Below are 24,028 nucleotides of genomic sequence, written 5' to 3' on the forward strand. Positions count from 1 at the left end.
GTTTTTAATTCAGGCTGAAGCAGGACTTAGTGAACTGACATGTTCATGCTACACTCTGACAGGAGGTGGAGCATTTATCAATGTTTCCCCTGCTGTCAGAACCAGCAAGCACATGGTAAGTCATACAGACTTTTTCCATTCGTTTTCCTGGCTGCATGTCAAGGTTATGAACAGGACATAAGATCAAGGCTCCTACAGTTATCTACATGCAGTAGGGTTCAAAAGTCTGAGACCGCATTAAAAATCTGGGATTTTCTTTTTTATTTATTCCTGGGGAAAAAACGACAATAACTACATTTAAAAATACCCTATAGCCTACAGTTGAGGTCGATACGATTTTTTTTTTTTTTTTTTGAAATTGATATTTTTATTCAGCAGTGATGAATTAAATTGATAATAACTACATTTAAAAATACCCTATAGCCTACAGTTGAGGTCGATACAATTTTTTTTTTTTTTTTTAGAAATTGATATTTTTATTCAGCAGTGATGAATTAAATTGATTAAAATTGACAAAGACATTTATAATGTTACAAAATATTCATATTTCAAATAAATGTGGTTCATTTGAATGTTCTATTCAAAGAATCCTAAAAAATAGGGGTATAATGATACACCTTTATATCAAGATATTGCGATATAAAAAATACGACGAAATATATCATTGATGTAAATGATATGGTTTGAGTTAAATTAGTTATATATAACTATAAATGAGTAAGTGTTATCCAAGTCTCACCCAAATTATTTAATTCTGTCATCATGTACTCATCCTCATGTCTAAAGATCCAAAAAAGGTCATAAAGGCAACATAAAAATAATCAACCGAGCGGTCTAATCCAAATACAAGATGTATAATCCAAATACAGATGTTCAAAAGTGTGCATGACATGTGAGAACAACATGAGAGTGAGTAAATGGAGACAGAATATTTTTTTTTGGATGAACTAACTTTTAAGTTTGGGAATAGTCATTTTGACATGCTTTGCAATTAGAACTGTGATTGATTGCATTGATCAAATGAAGCATGTACGTTCTATAGCGGAACTCCTCAAAGTGAAAGCACAAAGATCATTTAAAGCAGCACTCCTCAAAGTGAAAGGACAAGCATTATTTAAAGGGGTCATGAACTGAGAAATCAAATTTTCCTTGAGCTTTTGACATATAAGAGGTCATCATACTATAAGAATATTCTGTAAGTTTCAGAACTTTGGTTTACTGGACTAAAAATAACTTACCAAACCAAAGGATCCTAATGCTAGGAATGTGGCTAGTTTATTTATTTTCAACATGTAAATGTCTCAGTTGAGCATTATTTATTTTTATGCGGTACATTTCACTGTGGATTCTTTGGTAAATCAGTCGGAATTTCGGCGCAGGCTTTGCAAATAGACTTTTACGATATGGACTCAACAGTAATACGATGTAAGTAACCGTATTAATTCTAATGCCTGATCTGTGACCAGTGATTTTTTTCTTTCTCTTTTTTATATGTATATGTAATGATTCATGTACAGTCAGATGTTCTTTGTCTATGTCTCAGTAAATCAAACCAGTGACTAAACGGTCAACTTCACATTGTTTCTCTTAGTAGGAAGAAAATAATCCGTTATTTAAACTGTGATTTAAATTATATATAGAAAGCCATCAAAGAACGCTCCCGTTGCAATAGCTGGAGCTGTCAATCAAGCAGCACGAGTTTATCAGTGTTTGAGTTCTGGACTCGCCAAAACTCCCGTAATAATCAACAAATCTCTTATTTACAATGTGTTTGCACTGTTAGTTCTGATGAAAGCATTCATTAGTGTGCAGAAATCGAGTTTGCCATGAGGAGATCACTGCATTCATGCAACGATCCAAATATGATGCCATAGATCTAAATATAAAGCTATAATTAACACTTTTCATGATTAGTTAACCTTGAGAGCTGTAATTGTAAAAACGTGCTAAAAGTTTAAGAGTTAAACATGTAATACTTAGCTGTTTCATATGCAAAAGATGTTAGCCAATCACAGCAGTGGGCTTTTATACACTGTGACTGAAGTCTCACATTAGATATGTCACTTCAAACAGATCGTTCATATCAGAGGGCTAAAATCAGGCTAGGAAAAATGGCTTTTATTTCTAAATTATTTTTAAAATATATTTTATTTAAAAAAAAAAATCATACTAACATTATAGGTGCACCACAGGACACATTCTAAAATGATAAAACAATGCAGTTCATGACCTCTTTAAATCACCATATCGCATTTAGTTTTAGTAGTATGATTATTCAAAGTATTTTAGATGTTTTATTCTTATCATGTAAGTGCATTAATAGCGGGAGAGTATGTGTAAGAAATCCAACGAATGCAGACGAAAAATTTAATTTACGGAGTTTCAGTGACAGTACTAAATTAAACTACTATATACAGTATAACATTGAATATAATGTATAATTTAATGGGTAAATATTTGTGGGTCCTGATAATGCCAAATGTCTCATTTTACCAGTAAAAAAAGGGCCTACGTTTTTTGTGTCAGTTACAGAGTGCAAGCATACTGTATGTGTCACATTTTCAGCTTCAGAATCATGAATATTTTTATTATGGTGTCTCCATTGCACTGTGCATTGGGAACCAAGTCTATTCAAGTCCACCACCCACGTCCATACCAAATTTAGCATTTTAATCAACATTATATTTTTGTGAACTTTGTACCTTATGTCTTAGAAGTTATAATAATAATAAATAAAAAACTTTTTTATTTTGACTTAAAACAATGTATCAATGTATGATAGTATCAGGAGTTATGTATCGAATCGTGACATGAGTGTATCATTACACCCCTATAAATAATTTATCATTGTCTCCACAAAAATATTAATCAACACAACAATGTTTTCAGCATTGATGATAATAAAAAGAAAAATCTTGAGCACCAAATCAGCATGTTAGAATGATTTCTGAAGGATCATGTGACATTGAAGAGTGAAGTAACGGCTGCTAAAAACTCAGCTTTGCATCACAGGAATAAATAACATTTTAAAATATAATCAAATAGGAACCAGTTCTTCTAAATTGTAATAACATTTCACAATCTTACTGTTTTTACTGTATTTTTGATAAAATAAATGCAGCCTGGGTGAGCATAGAGACTTCTTTCAAAAACATTAAAATAATAATAATAGTACCAGCCCTAAATTATGGTGAATTTCAACTCAGCTTTTCACTTACAAAAACATTTCTCTCTGCATTTTTTTTTCTCCAATTTTTCACTTGTCACCAGTTCTCTCACACACATTGGGTCTTGTCACACTTAGACATTTGGTGCAGTTTCACTGCTATCAACAGACTGGATCTTTCTTGCAATTATGCCCAGTGTAGCTCCTCAATGTAAATGTGTGGAACGAAGCAAGCAGTGGTGACGGATGGAATGAAAATGGACAAGTGTAGCCTGTGAATGGAATAAAATAACCCTTTAAAATATCCACCCTGTGGCTAGCCTGTCAATATCACAACTTTTTTTTCTCCTTTAAATCATTTGTAGTGGAAAGCAGGCATAGTTGTAACACTTAAATGTAACATCAGTAGTAACACAATGCATAGTGCACACAGAAATCAGATGGAAAGTTTCAGTGAGGAATCATATATTTATATATGTGTTGATCATCCATCTCATTTTCTCTTTCTTTTGTAGCTGTTTAAAGAAGAGCTGGCCCAGGTAAAGGAAGGAATGAAACACATAAACGACCTGGCCCATCAGCTGGCCATAGCTGACGTGCACTTGTCCATGGAGAACGCCAGAGCCCTGGAGCACCTGAACAACAGATGGAAACTTTTGCAGGTAGGGAACTCACACCATCCTTATCTCATCCTTACCTACCCACCATGACTAATGGACCCCTATGGAGATCATACAGTACACCGGTCACCATTGCCAGCGCTGACTCCAGCCAACTAAGTTTGTGCATATGCACTATGAAAAATGGAGCTAAGGAGATAGAATATAATAAGCTGGTCCTGCCTGGCTGGGAGCGGTGATGGCTCCATTATCATCGGTCACGGGAAGTGCCTTTTGTCTACATGCTCATGGGAAAACAAAGGCCTTTCCAACGAGAAAATAGAGAAGATGTAAAATGAAATTGAGTGTTTCGATTGCATCTGGTTGTTTTATGTGTAATAGGAGCTTAAGAGAGCCAGAAAGAGATGCAGGGAGAGTGAGAAGTACACGTGAGTGTGTGGGAGTGTGTGAATCCAGTTATTGAAAAATGACTATTAAATGCATATCTGCAGCAGTTTGTGTGTGACCTAATGTAAGGGAAAACACACAGGACTATTGTCTGTGAGCATTTCTTGTGTTGTTTGTAGTATGAATGCAATGAGAAATGCTGTGTTGATAAATCCTTGGCTTTTAATCCTTAAACATTCATACATGTTCATACATTCATAAACTTCATGTGAAAAAGAAAGTACACCTTTTTGAATTCTATGGTTTTACATATCAGGACATAATAAAAAATCATCTGGTCCATAGCAGGTCTTAAAATTGTGATGGACAACACATGAGTTATGGTCCAAGGTTTATTTAACAAAAACTAGACCAAAATGGAGAAGCCATGTGTGACAAAGTAAGTACACCCTTACTGCTTCCATATGAATTAATAGGGTAAGTAGCAGTCAGGCGCTGCTAATCAAATGTCTTTGAAAAGACATTAGCAATGATTTTAGAGAAGCAATTGTTGCTGCCCATCAATCTACTGTAGGAAGGGTTACAAGGCCATTTCCAAACAATTTGAAGCACATTATTATACAGTGAGGAAGATTATTCAAGACAGTTGCCAATCTTCCAAGGAGTGGACGTCTCGGAAAATTCATCCCACGGTCAGGCCGTGCAATGCTCAGAGAAACTGCAAAAAACCCAAGAACTGCACCTCAGACTACATGCCTCAGTTTGCATGACAGTATTAGAGAAAGACTGTACAAGTATGGGATGTTTGGAAGGATTGCCAGGAGAAAGCCTCTTCTCTCTAAAAAAGAACATGGCAGCACGGCTTATGTTTGCAAAGTTGCATCTGAACAAACCATTTCTGAAACAATGTCCTTTGGACAGACAAGACCAAAGTGGAGATGTTCGGCCATAATGCACAGCCCCATGTTTGGCGAAAACCAAACACAGCATATCAGCACAAACACCTCATACCAACTGTCAAGCACGGTTGTGGAGGGTTGATGATTTGGGCTTGTTTTTCAGCCAAGGACCTGGGTCTTTGAGTTGACCATGAACTCCTTTGTATACCAAAGTATTCTAGAGTCAAATGTGAGGCCATCTGTCCGACAGAAAAAGCCGAAATTGGGTCATGCAACAGAACAATTATCCAAAGCACACCAGCAAATCTACAACAGAATGGCTGAAAAAGAAAATAATCAAGGTGTGGCAATGGCCCAGTCAAAGGTGAAATTGAAATGCTGTGGAAGGACCTTAAGAGAGCTGTGCATAAACAAATGTCCTCAAACCTGAAAGAACTAAAGCAATGTTGCAAAGAAGAGCGGGCAAAAATTACTCCACAATGATGTGAGAGACTGATAAAGTCATGTAGAAAATGATCACTTCAAATTATTGCTGCTAAAGTGGTTCTACAAGCCAATAAATCATAGGGTGTACATTGTTTGTCACACATGGCTTCTCCATTTTGGCTTTATTTATGTAAAGTATGTAAAGTAGTAAATTATGACACTGTAATATGTCATGTGTTGTTGCTGGCCATCTGAGGTTGTATTTACGTTTGTTAGGGCTGTCAATCGATTAAAATTGTCATTAAAATAATTATATTATTCTTATTAATTAAGAACATATTAATTAAAATAAGACCCCAAATGAAAGTGTTCATATATATATATTTATTTATATTATTATTTATATTTTATATATATATATATATATTTATATATATATATATATATATATATATATATATATATATATATATATATATATATATATATATATATATATATATATATATATATATACAGTGAGGAAAATAAGTATTTGAACACCCTGCTATTTTGCCAGTTCTCCCACTTAGAAATCATGGAGGGGTCTGAAATTGTCATCGTAGGTGCATGTCCACTGTGAGAGACATAATCTAAAAAAATTAATCTAGAAATCACAATGTATGATTTTTTAACTATTTATTTGTATGATACAGCTGCAAATAAGTATTTGAACACCTGAGAAAATCAATGTTAATATTTGGTACAGTAGCCTTTGTTTGCAATTACAGAGGTCAAACGTTTCCTGTAGTTTTTCACCAGGTTTGCACACACTACAGGAGGGATTTTGGCCCACTCCTCCACACAGATCATCTCTAGATCAGTCAGGTTTCTGGGCTGTCGCTGAGAAACACAGAGTTTGAGCTCCCTCCAAAGATTCTCTATTGGGTTTAGGTCTGGAGACTGGCTAGGCCACGCCAGAACCTTGATATGCTTCTTACAGAGCCACTCCTTGGTTATCCTGGCTGTGTGCTTCGGGTCATTGTCATGTTGGAAGACCCAGCCTCGACCCATCTTCAATGCTCTAACTGAGGGAAGGAGGTTGTTCCCCAAAATCTCGCAATACATGGCCCCGGTCATCCTCTCCTTAATACAGTGCAGTCGCCCTGTCCCATGTGCAGAAAAACACCCCCAAAGCATGATGCTACCACCCCTATGCTTCACAGTAGGGATGGTGTTCTTGGGATGGTACTCATCATTCTTCTTCCTCCAAACACGTTTAGTGGAATTATGACCAAAAAGTTCTGTTTTGGTCTCATCTGACCACATGACTTTCTCCCATGACTCCTCTGGATCATCCAAATGGTCATTGGCAAACTTAAGACGGGCCTTGACATGTGCTGGTTTAAGCAGGGGAACCTTCCGTGCCATGCATGATTTCAAACCATGACGTCTTAGTGTATTACCAACAGTAACCTTGGAAACGGTGGTCCCAGCTCTTTTCAGGTCATTGACCAGCTCCTCCCGTGTAGTTCTGGGCTGATTTCTCACCTTTCTTAGGATCATTGAGACCCCACGAGGTGAGATCTTGCATGGAGCCCCAGTCCGAGGGAGATTGACAGTCATGTTTAGCTTCTTCCATTTTCTATTGATTGCTCCAACAGTGGACCTTTTTTCACCAAGCTGCTTGGCAATTTCCCCGTAGCCCTTTCCAGCCTTGTGGAGGTGTACAATTTTGTCTCTAGTGTCTTTGGACAGCTCTTTGGTCTTGGCCATGTTAGTAGTTGGATTCTTACTGATTGTATGGGGTGGACAGGTGTCTTTATGCAGCTAACGACCTCAAACAGGTGCATCTAATTTAGGATAATAAATGGAGTGGAGGTGGACATTTTAAAGGCAGACTAAAAGGTCTTTGAGGGTCAGAATTCTAGCTGATAGACAGGTGTTCAAATACTTATTTGCAGCTGTATCATACAAATAAATTGTTAAAAAATCATATATTGTGATTTCTGGATTTTTTTATTTTAGATTATGTCTCTCACAGTGGACATGCACCTACGATGACAATTTCAGACCCCTCCATGATTTCCAAGTGGGAGAACTTGCAAAATAGCAGGGTGTTCAAATACTTATTTTCCTCACTGTATATATATATATATATATATATATATATATATATATATATATATAATATAAATAATAATATAAATGCAAATTAATTATTTAAAAATCATACAATGTGATTTTCTGAATTTTTGTTTTAGATTCCGTCTATATATATATATATATATATATATATATATATATATATATATATATATATATATATTTAAAATGTATTTATTTATTTATTTTTTATTGCAAAGCAGTGCTGGTTGTCCTTGAAATGCCTCTCAGAAACAGAGAGAATACAGGAAGAGAGTCAGGGAAATAAAATACTTCATGCTTAAGTGGATTTGTTGGCCTTTATATCAGTGTTTTGACATCCTCTGAATGATTTACATTGTAAATAACTTTAATTAGGTAGTCCACCATTCCCCAGAGACGTCTGATTGGTGGCGACAACGACAGGCCTGGATTACTCTTGGGAAACGTCTTGTGCAACACTCTCACCACTTTTCTTATTATTGCTCTTTTCAGAGCATTTATCTGAGTCACTGCTCATTTATTCAGTATGAATTCTTCAAAAACTGATTGGGGGCAGTAGACTGGTACACTGGTCCATTTAAAACAAAACTTAAAGGGACCTCAAAATTTTGTCATCTGCTCATCGTCATGGTGTTTAAAACCCATCTGACGTTCTGTTTTTTGGTGAGCCATTCCATTATACGATCAGAGAACTTTGATTTAGTATATAAAATAACTCCTCTTTCTCCTTTTCTACTCAAGGGATCTATTGAAGAACGTCTAAAACAATTGCAAGATGCCCACAGAGATTTTGGCCCCGGATCACAGCACTTCCTTTCTAGTAAGTGTGGTATAACTTATTTGAAGCCATAGAGAGCGAGGGATGGGCTGATGGAGCTCAGTGGTGAAACATTGCAGGACAAAGACAGTGACATTTAGACAATGTCTGGGCTCAGATCTTGACTTGGACTCAACCAACTCAAGCAGTTCAGCTACAAAAGAGAATGGCTCTTTAAAATTTTTGGCGGAATTTTAAATGTCCACCCACTGGACAAGTTTCCACACAAATAAATGAAAAGAACTTTTGAGAAATATCATTGTGATTTATACTCAAATGAGATACAAAATCCAGACATACACATAAAAATACAGACAATACATAAAACTATTCTATAAAATTCCGTTTTAGTAGTGTATCAATGCAAACCACCAACTACGTACAAACAATTTAGATTGAATCCAAGAATGTCCATAATGGATGGGTATAGAATAAGAGACAAAGAAAACATAGTCAAAAAAGAACAAACTTCATACATCCAGGGCGATAGGTGGGAGTATAGAGTCCAGAATGACAGGTAGTCTACTTATGGGACAACTAAGAACCAGATAAAAGTTAGCAAAAACTCACAGGCCTGGGCTCCATTCTTTATACCTCCCTTAATACATCTGAGATGATGTGACAGATGCCAGATCTTCTAATCATGATAGCTGATCTCTGGCATATTTGGTTCTTCAAATGTATTTGTGGATTTGATTAAAATATCTGGATTAAGTTGTCTGAGATTTCTGCACGTTCTTGTGTTCATTGGAAAGGGCAGATATATCGATACTCAAAACCATGATCAGCAATGCAGCAATTGGCTGACAACAAGACAGCAACGTAATGACATTAATTAAGAACATCACACACCTGACGAAAAACTTGCAGAAGTTCTGGACCTTTGTAAGGAAACGGAATACGAAATAAGTTATGATAGAAAAATTAAATGTGTACTGTTTGTTACATGATTCCTAGTTATTTTCATTGCTAGTATTTGTACAGGCCAGGCTTTACATTTTTATTTATATGCTGTAATTAGCAATTCATTTATTTTTACCTGTGAAGCAGATTTGTTACGTGACAGCATTGATTAAAGTTGCCTAAGGGTCAAGATTTTTTTTTTTTAATGGCACAGCAAGACAGCATTTTTACTAAGTTATCTGCATCTCATGCGCTGCATCAAGCCACTCCCATCTATGTCTATATTATGATAGACTACACAACAATATAATATTATTATTATTTTAAATTATTATTGTTCCTGATTCAGTAAGGTACTCTTGTAAGAAAATGTAGCAGTGGCTCAAACAGATTTTAAGAATCACTTTAAGTATCCGCCTAAAAAATGCAATCTAATCCTGTTCACATGAAATAAGCCTGCTCCCGAGCAGGTTAGAGCTTATGGACCTGTTGCTATTACAGCAACTCCGGGATGATCTTCGAAGAACCTAACAATCCTGGATCATGTCAAATCTTTAACATTAAAATCCAGAGTAATCCACGTACAAAGAATGGGCCCCTGGTTTCACAGACAGAGTTTAAATTAAGCCAGGATATTTTAAACATACCATAGAAAAAACATTACTGGTGTGAATCTTGAGACAAAACAATGACACTGGCATATTTTAAGAGATGTCAGTGCAAGTTGCTTTCAATTAAAGGTGCTGTCTGTAAGAATGACAGCTAGTGGTTGAGATAGGTACTGCAGTCCAAATTCAAAATATGGGAGATCGTTGTTTCCCCCGCCCCCTCCTCCTCAGACTCAACGCTCACGCGGGTTGCCAGTTTGAGTACACGCAACAGGAACGAGCGCAACTGACAACGAAAGCTGAGGAGACTTACACACTGTAAGTTAATGAGTTGATTTATCCGCGTTTTAATATGCTCTGGTTCATAGAGATTTTTAGATGGATATCGAGGCTTTTAGGTTTTATGGAATCTGCAATATCTGACCCAGTTTGTTTCCTCGTTTCCAAGGCGCAATAGAGCTCGGGCGTAGACGTTATGGAATGATGCATTGTGGGTAACGGCGGCCATTTTAGAGGCAACGCAGAAGCGTTCGGAATAAAGTAATAGCGTAGCCGACCGGTCTCCACCGGCACCGAGAAAGAAAGAGAAAAAGTTATGGGCCGTGACAAAAAAAGTTGGCTATACCGTATACTGACAAACTTAATAATGAAGCCAAACAACGCTACTTAAAAAAAAAAATAGATTATAGGCGAATCGATCCATATGAAGTCTGGAGTAGGCTATACCAAGCCTCAGTTTCCCTGATATTTTCCTACCTGGTCTGTGGAGTGAGCGCTTAGACCTCCGATCCAGAGCCGGATTTACAATTTCCTGTGCCCTCGGCAACAACATTCACACACACATTTTAATTGTTTAATAAACAAATGGGGTTTTTTTTGTCACAGTCGGCTGCAAAGATGAGGTTGACGATGCTGATTGTCGATCTTCGCTGTAAATTAAGTGAACGCGCCAGAGAGAAATGCAAATTGCATACGGATTAATTTACATAAGCAGAGAGCTGTCTGTTTTCTTTCGTTTTGAATTGTTTGTTTAAAAGTAGACACTTTTAGAAAAGTAGAAACTTGTCACTGGAGGCTCACTTGCAGTTCACAAATGGATGAGTGCAAGTTCTGCAGATCTACAAAGTAAACGCGGAGAAAACAATCGTTCGCACCGTGAACCAAGCATCAGTGGTGACACACACACACACACACACACACACACACACACACTTGTCAGATTCTGTGAGCTACGAAGCTTGTCTATGTGGGTTTGTTACACTTCAGGAGTTATTTATTATACGTGCAATAATCCACTGTTTTCGTCCGGTTGACGACCAGCGGCGACCCAAGCCATATAGGGAAAACTAATATGATTTATGAGCCGTTTGCCCTGTCGATCATGAGACCGATTACAGCAGTTCACAATACAGCAATACTGAACGATTTTCCAAAAAATAACCTAAATTAATGACCAAATGATCAACGTTACCTACTGCCTACTATACGCTACTATACAGTACATCTACTTCCGTACCGTGATTCCCACAATGCATTGCGGCGTGACGCAACGATCCCGAGCTCTATACGCTGTGTTTCCTGCCAACCGGCATCCCAGGGTGTCGAAATACTATTGAATGAACTGGCGAGATCACACAGACCAAAACAAAAACCGGCTGACAACACGGAACGTGTAAAATAATAAGTAAAATAACTGGCTGTAGAGGTGTTTTTCAGAGAAATGAGTATGTGAACTTAGTTTAGTTTATAAATATCTGCAAACATGGTATTTTTATGCTTTAGTAGAGTAAAAAAAGTTACATACAGCACCTTTAAAACAGCTCAAACATGTATTTTATTCTGGGACTAGGCTTAAGCCTTGTCTGCGAAACCAAGAGACAAGACAACCAACAGAGTGCATTGTTTAAGATTTAGTTTGGTTAGCCTTTAGCTCGGGCCCTTATCTGGCTATTATTGGCAATTATTACTGACGTATTTTGCGGCACTTTATTTTGGGATTTCCCTGGATCAGAGAGGGAGTTCGGATAGAGAAATAAAGAGGTATAGTGTACTTATGAAAGCCATGTGCGGAGGTGGCACACTGTCTTCTCTCTTGGGCCTCGTTCCACCACTGACTAGAGGGAAGTATAATACATGTAATGTTACATAAACTGAGAATTTTAAGGGTGTTGACACCTAATTCATTTCAGATTATAAAAGCAGCTGAGAAGGAAGACAGGGGTGCTGAAGAAGCCCCCTAAATGACCTCAGTGATTGTATAGTTCTCAGTTTTTACCATTTGTATATCATAGCACAGCAGCGTTTGACCTTTGAAGTTCCACATAAAGAAGTTTACACAGCTCCACACTTACAGAAAAGCTTTCTACCACTCTGAACACTGCTGAGGTGCTGTTGTTTAATAACCTCTCTGTGTGGAAACAGTATGCTTGAAGAACCTTGAGCTGTGCCGTTTGAGATTTTCAAAATAGCTTTTCATGCTCTTTCTGATTGTTATTGCCCTTTTTCTTCCTTTGTCACTCCAGGCTCCGTGCAGATTCCTTGGGAACGTGCCATTTCCCCAAACAAAGTGCCATACTATATCAAGTAAGTCCAGCTGTAAACTATTAGCCATCTTTGAGCATCAGAAGTGAGAAAGACGGTGTGAAACTGGGATGGGCATGTCAGATTATCAGGTATAGAAAGCAAACTCAATTACTGATCCCTGGTGCAGAAGATTATTGTGCTGCAACATTTCAACTGTGGCATTCCTTTTGTCACGCAGCCCGGTGTATTTTTAATAATTTGATATGTCACAACAGACAGAGTCTGTTAAGAGGTTAACATCCTTAGTCAAGAGAAAGGAGGTCTGTAATACTTTGAGATGAATTGGAATGCTAAAAGAAATCTTTCAAAGGTAGTTGTTTGGCTTCCCGGAATGTTACCGTTTAAAATCTTTATTCATAGCAATCAGTGTTATTGTAACTAAAACTATTAAAAAACATTTTTGGTAAATTAAATAAAGCTGTAATAAAATAAAATATAAATATTAGATGAAAATCTTAAAAATTAGGAATGCTACCCTGGCCACTAATTGCAAGAAATAAAATAAAGTTCTAAAATTAATAAATCTGAAATAAAAAATAAATTAAAGCTAAATATAAAAAAACAAAAACTAATAAAATGACAAAAGCACAACAAAATTACTAAAACTTAAACTAAAACTAAAATGAAAACTGAAAATAGCCCTGATGGGAATCACAGCTACGGCTCAGATGACATATCATGAAAATCTGACCTTTTCCGTGTTTAAGTGCTATAATCAGGTTCCCGGTGCATCTACCAACCCAGAAAACTTGAAAAGTGATATCCCAGTAATTTTGTTTTGGTAAGCCTTTCTCTGCAAGCATGTCAAAAATAAAGCTGATCAGATTTCGCTCCCCTTCTGACGTAGGAAAGGAATCTTATTATAATATTACTGCTCTTAATCTGCACGTTTCAACCCACAGCGCCGCCATTTGGTTTTCGCAAGCAACAACAGTATAAGCAGTTCTAACGCAATGTTAAAAGTTTGAGTAAAGCATGCAAACTGTTCTGTCATTGGCTGCACAGGACACTATTTGACCAAAATATGTCACAGCTGTCTTATAAAGGCCTCAGGGAACTGTGTCAACTTATGTAAAAGTTAAGCATGACTGTAAGTCGATTAGAATTAGATGGATCAATGTAACTCCACAACAACTACATAAATGTATCCACTAACCATTCAGAAACGTCTAGGTGCAGTCTAAAAATAGCAACCTCTTCCTGAGTCTCTCTGTAAGGCTGCAATCCGCTACTGGTTATTTCTGAGATTTTGGATGTGAGATATTATTCGTGTGTTTTGTTATTGTATCTGAAGCTTGTGTAAAGGATCGGCCGTCTTCTGAACGGAGGCGGGGAGCAGCAGCTGATTTGCATTCAAAGGGACACACAAAAACTGAGTGTTTTTACTCACACCCAAAAAGTGCCAATTTTGTCAAGCAATACAAATAATCTGGGAGGTATTTTGAGCTGAAATTTCACAGACACATTCTGGGGACACCATAGATTTATATTACATCTTGTGAAAACGGGCATAATGTCACCTTTAAAAAGTTATGTGATTCCCATCAGTGTTATTTTAGTTTAATTATTTGCTATTATAGTATTAAATAGTAGCAAACTGCCCTCTTCAGGTCCTCTCACTTATTTATTTGTTCCTATCATTTATTCATCTTATATCTTTGTCATGGCTGCTGGTACAATATAGGCTGAAAAGTGCAGGAAGTCTTGAGTGGTTGTTGCAGTAAAGCATGTAGCACACATGTATCAGATTTATCTAGCTCTAATTGTACATGCCTGTTCGAGCCATGTGTAGTATTTAAGCTTTCCATTGAATGTCATAAAGAAAACCCTTATGTTTGAGATCTTTGTTCGAGATCATTGTAGTTGTCAGTGCTCTCTCTCTGTCTCTCACACCATACTATGGCAATGTTTCAGGTATTGCGTATTGATGCCTGTATATTTTACAACTGATAACTGCATATCAAATTAAGTGATATATTATGATGTGAATATACCAATCACCTTGAACTATAAAAATCTGCATTTTACCTTAAATGTACTGATAACCACCATAATAATACAGGTGGTCAAATAAAAGCTACATAATGAATTAGATTCATCATAAGTGATCTGATCATAAAACACGGCTAGTTCTCACACACACACACACAAAGACAAAACAGCATTAGAGTAACACACATGATGCTAAAATAATGCAATAAACAATAACCAAATAACAGAAGATGAAACACAAAACACCCCAATGTACATTACTCATAACAAAAATAAGAAGAAACAAAATTAAACTAAAATCTAAACTAAAATCATGTGATCTGTCATGCAGAGACTTCTGGAAAAGTGCTTTTACTGTTCATCACTGCAAATTACACAGTAATTGTTAGATTTACTTGTAAAAAACAAAATATGATAGTATTTTACAATAAAATTACATATATTTACAACCAGTTACAGTTTTTCAATGCATACAGTTAGGTAACACAATTAAACTATTTGCAGGTTTTTACTGTAGCATTTTTGGATTTGTATAGTTATGGATTTATAAATATACAAAACATTTGTACACTTAAAGGGATGGTTCACCCAAGAATTAAAGTTGCACCATCATGTCACTCTATTCCAATGGCTTTTTTTGTTCTATCATAAAACTTTTAAAGTGGTGTGTAATATGCAAATTGCTTTCAAAGCTGCGACAGAGGGGACATTTTTCAGTCCGTAATGCTTAAAATTTGCATTTGTGCATTGAAGAAACAAAGTCATATGGGTTTGGGGTGGCATGAGTGTAATAAATATTGAAAGAATGAGTAAATAATTACTGAATTTTCATTTTTGGGTGAATTGTTCCTGTAATGTTTCTCTTGCATGTGTTCTCCCTCTTCTCTCTGTGTTTTTCTATTTTTGGCTTCACTACTTCACTTCTCTCTCTTTCTCTCCACTTTTATAGCCATCAGGCCCAGACAACCTGCTGGGACCATCCAAAGATGACTGAATTATACCATGCTCTGGGTGAGAGTTAAACTCTGCTCTTATTTCATCTATGTGTCTACTTCCCACTGGGGAACCGTGATGTGGACACACACAAGCTCAAATACACCAACTAGAAGATGGTCTTACACTGAGCGTGATTTCTTTACCTGGACCTCTAATTATAACCTAATATTTCATCCCACCCCAGAGATGTCGTCAGCTCTCGTGTTAACCCGAGGGCAGCTGGGCCACAACCATAGCTTCTAATTATTAATGATTAAAAGGGGTTTACTGTGTGTGTTAATCTTATGCGACGTGGCCCAGGTAGCCTAAACACTCCGGCACGGTATGAGCATAAACCGCTCAACTCCACTGAAGTGACGCATTGCTTTCCACCTCTCTGTTTGCTAATTCCTTTGCAGATTTTTTCTCATTCCTTATGTTATTCTCTCTTTTTACTGTCCCATCTCCCCTGCTGTTCTCTCACAGCGGACCTGAATAACATCAAGTTCTCTGCATACAGGACGGCCATGAAGCTGAGGCACGTGCAGAAGGCTTTAAGATGTATGTAAAAAGCAACACCCACACTGGTTTGCCCTTTTCCTCTCCTGTTCTCTGAGCTCAAGTCATTGATTATTCTTGTACGAGGCTGGCCCTGCTGTGGGCTTCTGATCTGTCTGTTTCATTAGAGCCCAGTGATTTTTATGCAGCTTAATTAAGCCTAATAATTGGTGTGATTGTACTTCTTCGCGGGTGGTAATTAAGAAGTCTGCATAAGGAATTAACCACTGTTCCCCCTGTGACACGCTTTGCGGGTGGAGGTTTATCTGCCATTGTCCAGATAGGAGCGCTCTCTCATTGGCAGTTCCCTTCTTTCCCTCAGCCCCTCCACTGTGCACAGAATATAAATATACACGGATCCGTATAAGTCCGTTTTATGCTTTTAAGAGCCTTTAACAAAAAATAATCGAGCGCTGTGGTAAAACATCTGTTTTAATACACTGAAATATTTGTGATTCATATGTATCTTGCAAAAGATTTGCTTTTTTGCCTCTTTTGAATTTGTCAACTAAAATTTTGTGCAACTGATGTAGTTGTACAACATCTACCAGCAGGGGCTTGGCCATGCTAACTAGCCAAACTTGACTCCTTTGTGGAGAGTTTTGAATCGTTTGGTCAACAGGATAAATTGATACTTCTATAAAACTTGTCCGTTTCCCATTTGATAAGTGTATTTAATCAAGTAATGAAGTAAAAATTGTACCATACTTTCTGAAGACATACTTTAGAAAGTTGTTAAGGTTGATGGTTTTACAGTTTAATCTGACATTGCAGACTTATTCCTCAGGGTTTTGAAACTACAAGGTCCTGCTTTTCAATTTTTTTCCCCTTTAAATTCAAGGAAATGGGTTTAAGATTGTCCTCAACCCACAGACTTGTCAAAAAAGTGATAAAGAGGAGACTTTAGCTAGTCCTTGAAATGTTCACATCTTGAAATGATAAAATAAAATCACAGATGGCCATTAACCTGTTTTCAGTTAAATTATTTTTACACATGGTTTCCATGTTTTATGGGGAATTTCTTTAGACATAATGGTTTTTATACTGTACAAACTGTATAGTCTATCCCCTAAACATCACTCACAGAAAACTTTCTACATTTTTACATTTAAAAAAAACAAACAAACAAACCCTAATTTAATATGATTTTATAAGCTGTTTTCCCCATAGGGACCAAAACTTCTCAAGATCAAAAAGTTCTGGTATAAAACTATTATGTAAAGTATTACAATATGTCCCCACAGGAAATACCTTAAACACACACACACGAACACACAACTGTCTATAGTAGCACAGTAAATGTTGCCATCAGCTGTTTGTTGATAGTCTTTTTTTCCACATATGTACATATGTGAACATTTTTCACATATGTACCTGTTTTGTAGAATGATCTTCATGAAGAAAACATGAATAAATTGTTCAGTTTACTTTATTAGGTTGAACCCACTATTGAGCTTGGCATGTGCATTTTAGTGTCTCTCAGGACATCATCTCTCTCTCTCTGTCTTTCATTCCCTCTCTTTACTCTTTGTGCACCTTGACTCCTGGTTTGCTATTCTATGTCATTAGCCGAATTAATAACCAAGCTGCGACAGAAACTGTGATGATGATTGAGGATGGCTGTATAAAAAGAGCATCAACAAAAAGCCTGTTAGTGTCTCTGTCTACCTACCTAACCCTGAAAGCACCATGACCACTCTGCCTCTTTCATATTTCAGCTCATTATCCAATTGGGATGACATCAGCACATAGCCTTTAGCCTATACTCTCACAGCTGCACTAGAGATGGCCAGATAAACTGATGTTAGAACAGTCAAATCCCATTAGTTAACACTCCACATGCAGTAATAAGCATCTGGCCTATATGTGTGTGTTTTCTAGTGGACCTGTTGAAGCTGAGCAGCGTGGTGGACGTGTTTAGAGAACAGGAGTTGCAGCACGCCGAACATGTGATGGATGTGGTCGAAGTCATCCACGCACTCACTTCCCTGTACGAGAGACTAGAGGAGGAAAGGTCCTTCTTGATCAATATCCCCCTGTGCGTGGACATGTGTCTCAACTGGCTGCTGAACGTTTACGACAGGTACTGACGGTAATGTCACCCACAACCCATTTGATCTGCTCCCACAAAAGATGTCAAACCAACTCTGCGCCCTCCTGCTGTCTGCGAGACACTTTTATTGGTCAGTCACAGCCTGTGTATAAAGCGCGCCCTTTTTCTGTGATTTAAGGGTCTATGACATGACGCTCTTGTCCTATCTGTTCATTTATTTAAAAATGCCTTAAAATGCAAATCATTTCTGCATTAAAATAATTGTGATATTTTTTGGGGGAAAAGTTAAAAAAATAAATAAAAAAAATTAAGAGTGATATGACTGTTCTGATCAGTGTTATTTTTTTAAATACTTTTTTTTTTTAAAAATTGTAATTTTATTTGCTATATTAGTTTTTTGCTATTTCTATTTAGCATTCATTTATTCTGTAAGTTGTAAGTTTTCATTTAATATTTAAATTTTGTTTTATTGCAGCATTTAAATTAACAAAAACACTTTTTAGTAGTTTTAATTTGAAGTAATAATAACAACATTGGTCTTATTATAAAAAAATAAATTCTTGAATTATCAAAGTCATGTGGTACAGACAGACAAAAAATAAATATCCGATATTTGACTTCCCAACAACGTAATGATATTTATGAATTCTATATTTATGAAAAATATAGAAAACTAGAAAAATATATTTTTAAACTGTTTTCGAAAAGTAATGATTAAGATGTGTACACTCAAATATATTCAAGGTTTCAAAGTAAAAATTTACTTATTTTTTCCTCGCAAGTTTTTGCACACAGATTTTTTAAGTAAATTTAACAAATGAAATTAAGTAGACTCTACTTAACTAAGTTAAGTCAAATTAATAAGTATAAGAAATTGTGTACATTTTCAAAACAATATGAAAGCAACATGAATACAATGACTAGTTTCTAAGAACCTGCCAAGTGTGGACACTCTTATTGACTCTCAAATCTCTTACCAATAGGCAAAGTTGTTCTCCTAGGTGTTCTCCTTTTTCCACAGTTAAGTGAATGAAATTATGACTATGTCACTGAGAAATCACCAGCAGGCAAATAATCATACTGTAGAAGTTAAAAATGTCCTCTGCTTGACTTTAAAAATCATATACTGTGCCAAGCTTTTGGCTTCTTTGCCAACATAATAAAATATATATTTGTTTGTTTTCTATTAACCATCATGAATGTGTCTCAAATATAGACCAGACTCTTAACTACCTACTGCTAATGACTGGAGCTCTCACCCTGTGAATAATTGGTTGTAATTGCTTTTTTGTTTTGCTACAAACAAATGTGAATAAGAATGAGCAGCATGCATGAGGATGATAATGAAAAGCTCTCAGTCAAACAAGAAAGCCAAACAAGGTAGGAAATATCCCCTTTAGTAGCAATACTGACAGGGGATTCCTTGTTATACACAGCAAAATGTGATTTGGTAGTGCTTGATCAGTTTTCTAGAATATTTTTGGATCTGTACAGCAATCTGTTTGGATTTGCTGGTGAGATCTTGATCTCAATGGAGCTCAAATGCTTCCTGACCTGCTTTAGTCTTTTTTGACAGGTCTATCTGGTGCAGTTAATGTGAAATGTCTTTTCCTGTAAGCATACGACATTGAATAAGGCAAGAAATGTACCACTATACAAATATCTGAAAGGTTCACTGTGTTTATATACTTGCTGCATCACTATTTTGCTCAGCTAGCAATACCAGCCCCTGGCAACATCCTCATTGAGGATTAAAATGGGTTGGAGGAAGTAACTCCTCCAGAACTTCATATATTGACCATATATCCGTGATAGCTTGTTAACGACTTTAGTAGTGAGCCGAGGCAGTTGCTGAGATGATGTACATCCATGGTGAGACATTGAGCCGACTGGACCACACGATGCAGAGCCTTTCAGTTCTGTTTGGTGCTGGTTACCTACTACACGGTCGTACTAACTGACAGGATAATTTCAATATGTAGAAGAACCTCAGTGAAGTTTTGAATAGGGCTGAACGATAAATCGCAATAAAACCACACGCGATTTGGCAAAGGCTGCGATTAACCACTGCGATTGGAGTGCGTCTGATTGGTATGATTGGTATGGCGCTCTCATGCAAACACGATAAATACCGTATTTTCCGGACTATAAGTCGCACTTTTTTTCATAGTTTGGCTGGTCCTGCGACTTATATTCAGGTGCGACTTATATATCAAAATTAATTCAGACTGAGATGAACCAAGAGAAAACATTACCGTCTACAGCCGCGAGAGGGCGCTCTAGTTGGCGGAGTTATTCAGAAGCGGCACCATATGAAGAAAATTCAATGGATTCAGTGATGTGGAATGAGGTCGCGGGAGTTTGGTGAACTTGTTTACTGGTAACTTGCTTGTTGGACTCCCTGGCTTATGTTAATTTAGCCTATTCAGCCTCCCAGGTATATGTTCTTTATGCTATTGTGTAGCTGAATAACTGTTAGTGTGTTGTGTTAACATACCGGACACCTACTCAGCCTGTTGTTCTGTGTGCTACTGTGTAGTTAAATAACTTGTTTTTCCAGATTAAATGTCTGTTCTTGGTCTTGGATTTTGTGAAATAAATTACTAAATAAATGCGACTTATACTCCAGTGCGACTTATATATGTTTTTTTCCTCTTCATGACGCATTTTTTGACTGATGCGACTTATACTCCGGAGCGATTTATAGTCCGGAAAATACGGTATGCCCCGCCGCAGAAGTACAATAATGCGCATCATTCCAGGAAATCGCTGTAGCTGAATAAACAGAAGATTGAAACGCATAAATACACGACTGCCTTATTCTGTGTAAGAAGGCACATCATCTCACAGAAGGAGGAGCTCAACTGTCGTTATGAAGTGAGTTTGGAGTAAATGCATGTTATTAAATGTTGTCTGTTGTTGGACAAGAGGTTCATAAATGCTTCTCATGTTTTGGAAAGATGTTTGACGCGTGTTGTTTTTTCAAATGCACGTTATAAGTGACTCAACTCTACAGAGCCGTACATCAATGACAAGCTGCACATAAAAAATAATCACAGCCTTTGCGATTTTAAAATCGCGAAAAGCCATCTCGATTTAAGTGCGATTACATGTAAAGTGCGATTAATCGTTCAGCCCTAGTTTTAAATGTTGAAATTGTGTTTGTATTTCTTTCAAATTTTTGGCATGTGTTCCTTTCTCTAGTGGTCGTAATGGTAAGATCCGAGTGCTCTCCTTCAAGACGGGCCTGGTTATTCTATGCAACGCAGACATCCAGGAAAAGTATAAATGTGAGTATAGATGTATTATGTTTTTAAAGGGGTAGTTCACCCAAAAATGAAAATTCCTTCATTAATTACTCACACTAATGTCGTTTCAAACCCATAAGACTTTCGTTCATCTTCGGAACACAAATGAAGATCTTTTTGATGAAATCTGAGAGCTTTCTGTCCCTCCATAGACAGCTACAACTGAAACATACACTTCAAAAAGTTCATGAAGAGATTGTAAAACTAATCCATATGAAATTACTTGAGTGGTTTAATCCATATTTTTTGAATCGCTTTATATGATGAACTGATTGAATTTAGGCTCTTTTTTACATATATGCATTCATCAACTCTCAGCTGTGGTAAACGGAAGCTCAAGCATGTTCGCTTGACGTACGAGATTGAGATCCATTCTCTTGTTACGCAGCACGTTCTTCAGAGGTTCTTCAGCTTCTACAAGAGGTTTGTTCTCGCGCACAAAGTATGTTCGGTTGAGCTTCTGTTTATGTTCGCTGATCAATGTTTAAATGTGAATAAAAACCTAAATTAAATCTGTTTATCATATAAAGTGATTGAGTCTCTTCAAAAAATGTGGACTAAACCGCTCAGTTCATATGGATGTAATTTTTATTATCTCTTTATGAACTTTTTGAAGCGTCAAAGTGGTAGTTGTGTAGCTGTCTATGGAGGGACAAAAAGGTCTCAGATTTCACAACATGAGGTTGAGTAATGAATTAAAGAATTTATTTTTGGGTGAGCTATCCCTTTAAGCCACCATTGGCTGATCCTTACAACATACTCTGCTGTTCAAAGGTTTGGGGTTGTGAAGATTTTTTGTTGTTGAGCGCAAGTCTCTTACGCTCACCTAAGCTGCGTTTATTTGATCAAAAATACATTAAAGACTAATATTGTAAAACATTATTAAAAATGTAAATAATTGTTTTCTATTTTAATATATTTTAAAATGTAATTCATTCCTGTGATGCAAAGCTTAATTTTCATCAGCCAATTACTCAGTCTTTAGTGTCACATGATCCATAGAAATCATTGTAATATTCGTAGTCTGTGCTCATGAAATATTTCTCCTCTTATTATTATTAATTATTATTATTTATTTTTATTGAAAATAGTTGTTGCTTAATATTTTTGTGGAAACTGAAATAAATTTTGTTCAGGATTCTTGATGAATATATTTAAAATAGAAATCCTTTGTAACATTTTAAGTGTCTTTACTGCCATTTTTGATCAATTTAATGCATCCTAGCTGAATAAATTTAATTTCTTAAAAATAAAATCTTACTGACCCCAAATGTGAATGGTAGTCGTAGGTGATTTAAAGTTTTATTGTCCTTGTTTGGACTTTTTGTTCCCACAATGTCAGCAACACCTGATCCACACACCTCCTCTTACCTTTATTGGAATCTGTGGTCCAGTATCACTAAAGTAAAAAAAAAAGTGTCAGTGCAAATTCATAGTTTTTCTCTCATGGGGTTTTTCTTTCGACTTTCTCTGATGCTCTAAAATTTAATCTGTGGCCTAAATCTGCCTTTGGAAGAGTGTGGGTTAGAGGGTAATTTGACAGCGCATTCACATGCGGGACCCAGTAAATAAGAGTCATGTGCAATGCACTGCAGAAAGCATTGGAGGAGAAGAGTCCAAGCCAGAGGTGGACATCCTTGGGTCAGAATACAATCTGGTGATCACAGCCAAACATTGCCTAAAATGTGAGTTTTACATCAGTAAAGAGAGTGAGCACTGATTAAAGGATCAATGTTGCTCTCTGTCATCAATTACTTTTTTATCTCAGTTGTAAAGAGCACATCCACCCTTACTAAGACTGTGTAGATGGAGACCTATTAGCCATGGACAAATTTTGTTCCTGTAGGGCCCTTGTGGCAATTGCGATTTGTTCCTGTTGGCAAGTCCTGTTTAAGCTGTTTTTGGAACATGGTGGCTTGTTTATATCTGGTTTAAGCTGGTCATTAACTGGTCCAAACTGTTCATTAATTGGTTGACCAGCCACCATGTTCCAAATTCAATTTGATCACCATAAGTAGCTGGTTTGTTGATGGTAAACAAGCTTATACCAGCCAATGACAAGCTTAAGTCCAAAGTATTCTTTGGCGCACGCTGTCCTTATGCAGCCCAATTTTTGTGTCTGCACGGATGGTGCGCATACAGCAGCGCATGTCCGAGTGAATTGAGAACTTGAAAATAATGTCCACTAGACAGTGTACATGCACCGAACCCGTCTTTCTGCACTCACGGCCAAAGGAGTAGAGTGGAATGCGGGAAATGAAGTATATCTAGGCCTTTAGACCAAACTAATAACCAGCTACTAGATTTTCCAACTAGGAATAGACTTATTAAGGAATAGGAATAGACTTATAGACTTATAAAGTCCCCATTCGGATATATAAAGTCACAAATGCAAGAAGTTGCAAAAATAAACACGCCTTGTGTGCATTATGTTGCAAAAGAGACAACGGTGTGCAGTGACTAGTGTACAACATAAAATCTGCAATAAGGTTTTTGTTAGTGCTAAATAGTGGCCAGGAACACATAACATCACTCATTTACTTGTTTATTTCATATCATGCAAAGAGCCACTGGCATAAAGCACTGTTCATCTGTCCATATCAATT

At 36.8% G+C, this 24,028-nt stretch overlaps 1 protein-coding gene across 2 annotated transcripts in view; it reads left to right on the top strand.

The window, feature by feature from the left end:
- Positions 1 to 24,028, top strand: part of drp2 (dystrophin related protein 2) — a 131,136-nt gene that overhangs the window by 77,042 nt on the left and 30,066 nt on the right. For both annotated transcript variants that reach the window (XM_084133974.1, XM_084133973.1), the window contains exons 6-12: positions 3,682 to 3,828; positions 8,367 to 8,445; positions 12,476 to 12,536; positions 15,478 to 15,539; positions 15,990 to 16,064; positions 17,943 to 18,144; positions 21,319 to 21,404. In XM_084133974.1, the coding sequence (XP_083990100.1) occupies positions 3,682 to 3,828; positions 8,367 to 8,445; positions 12,476 to 12,536; positions 15,478 to 15,539; positions 15,990 to 16,064; positions 17,943 to 18,144; positions 21,319 to 21,404 (712 nt within the window). The remainder of the gene's footprint in view (positions 1 to 3,681; positions 3,829 to 8,366; positions 8,446 to 12,475; positions 12,537 to 15,477; positions 15,540 to 15,989; positions 16,065 to 17,942; positions 18,145 to 21,318; positions 21,405 to 24,028) is intronic.

The sequence above is a fragment of the Abramis brama genome, assembly GCF_963993115.1.
Source record: "Abramis brama genome assembly, chromosome: 13".
NCBI classification, from domain to species: domain Eukaryota; kingdom Metazoa; phylum Chordata; class Actinopteri; order Cypriniformes; family Leuciscidae; genus Abramis; species Abramis brama.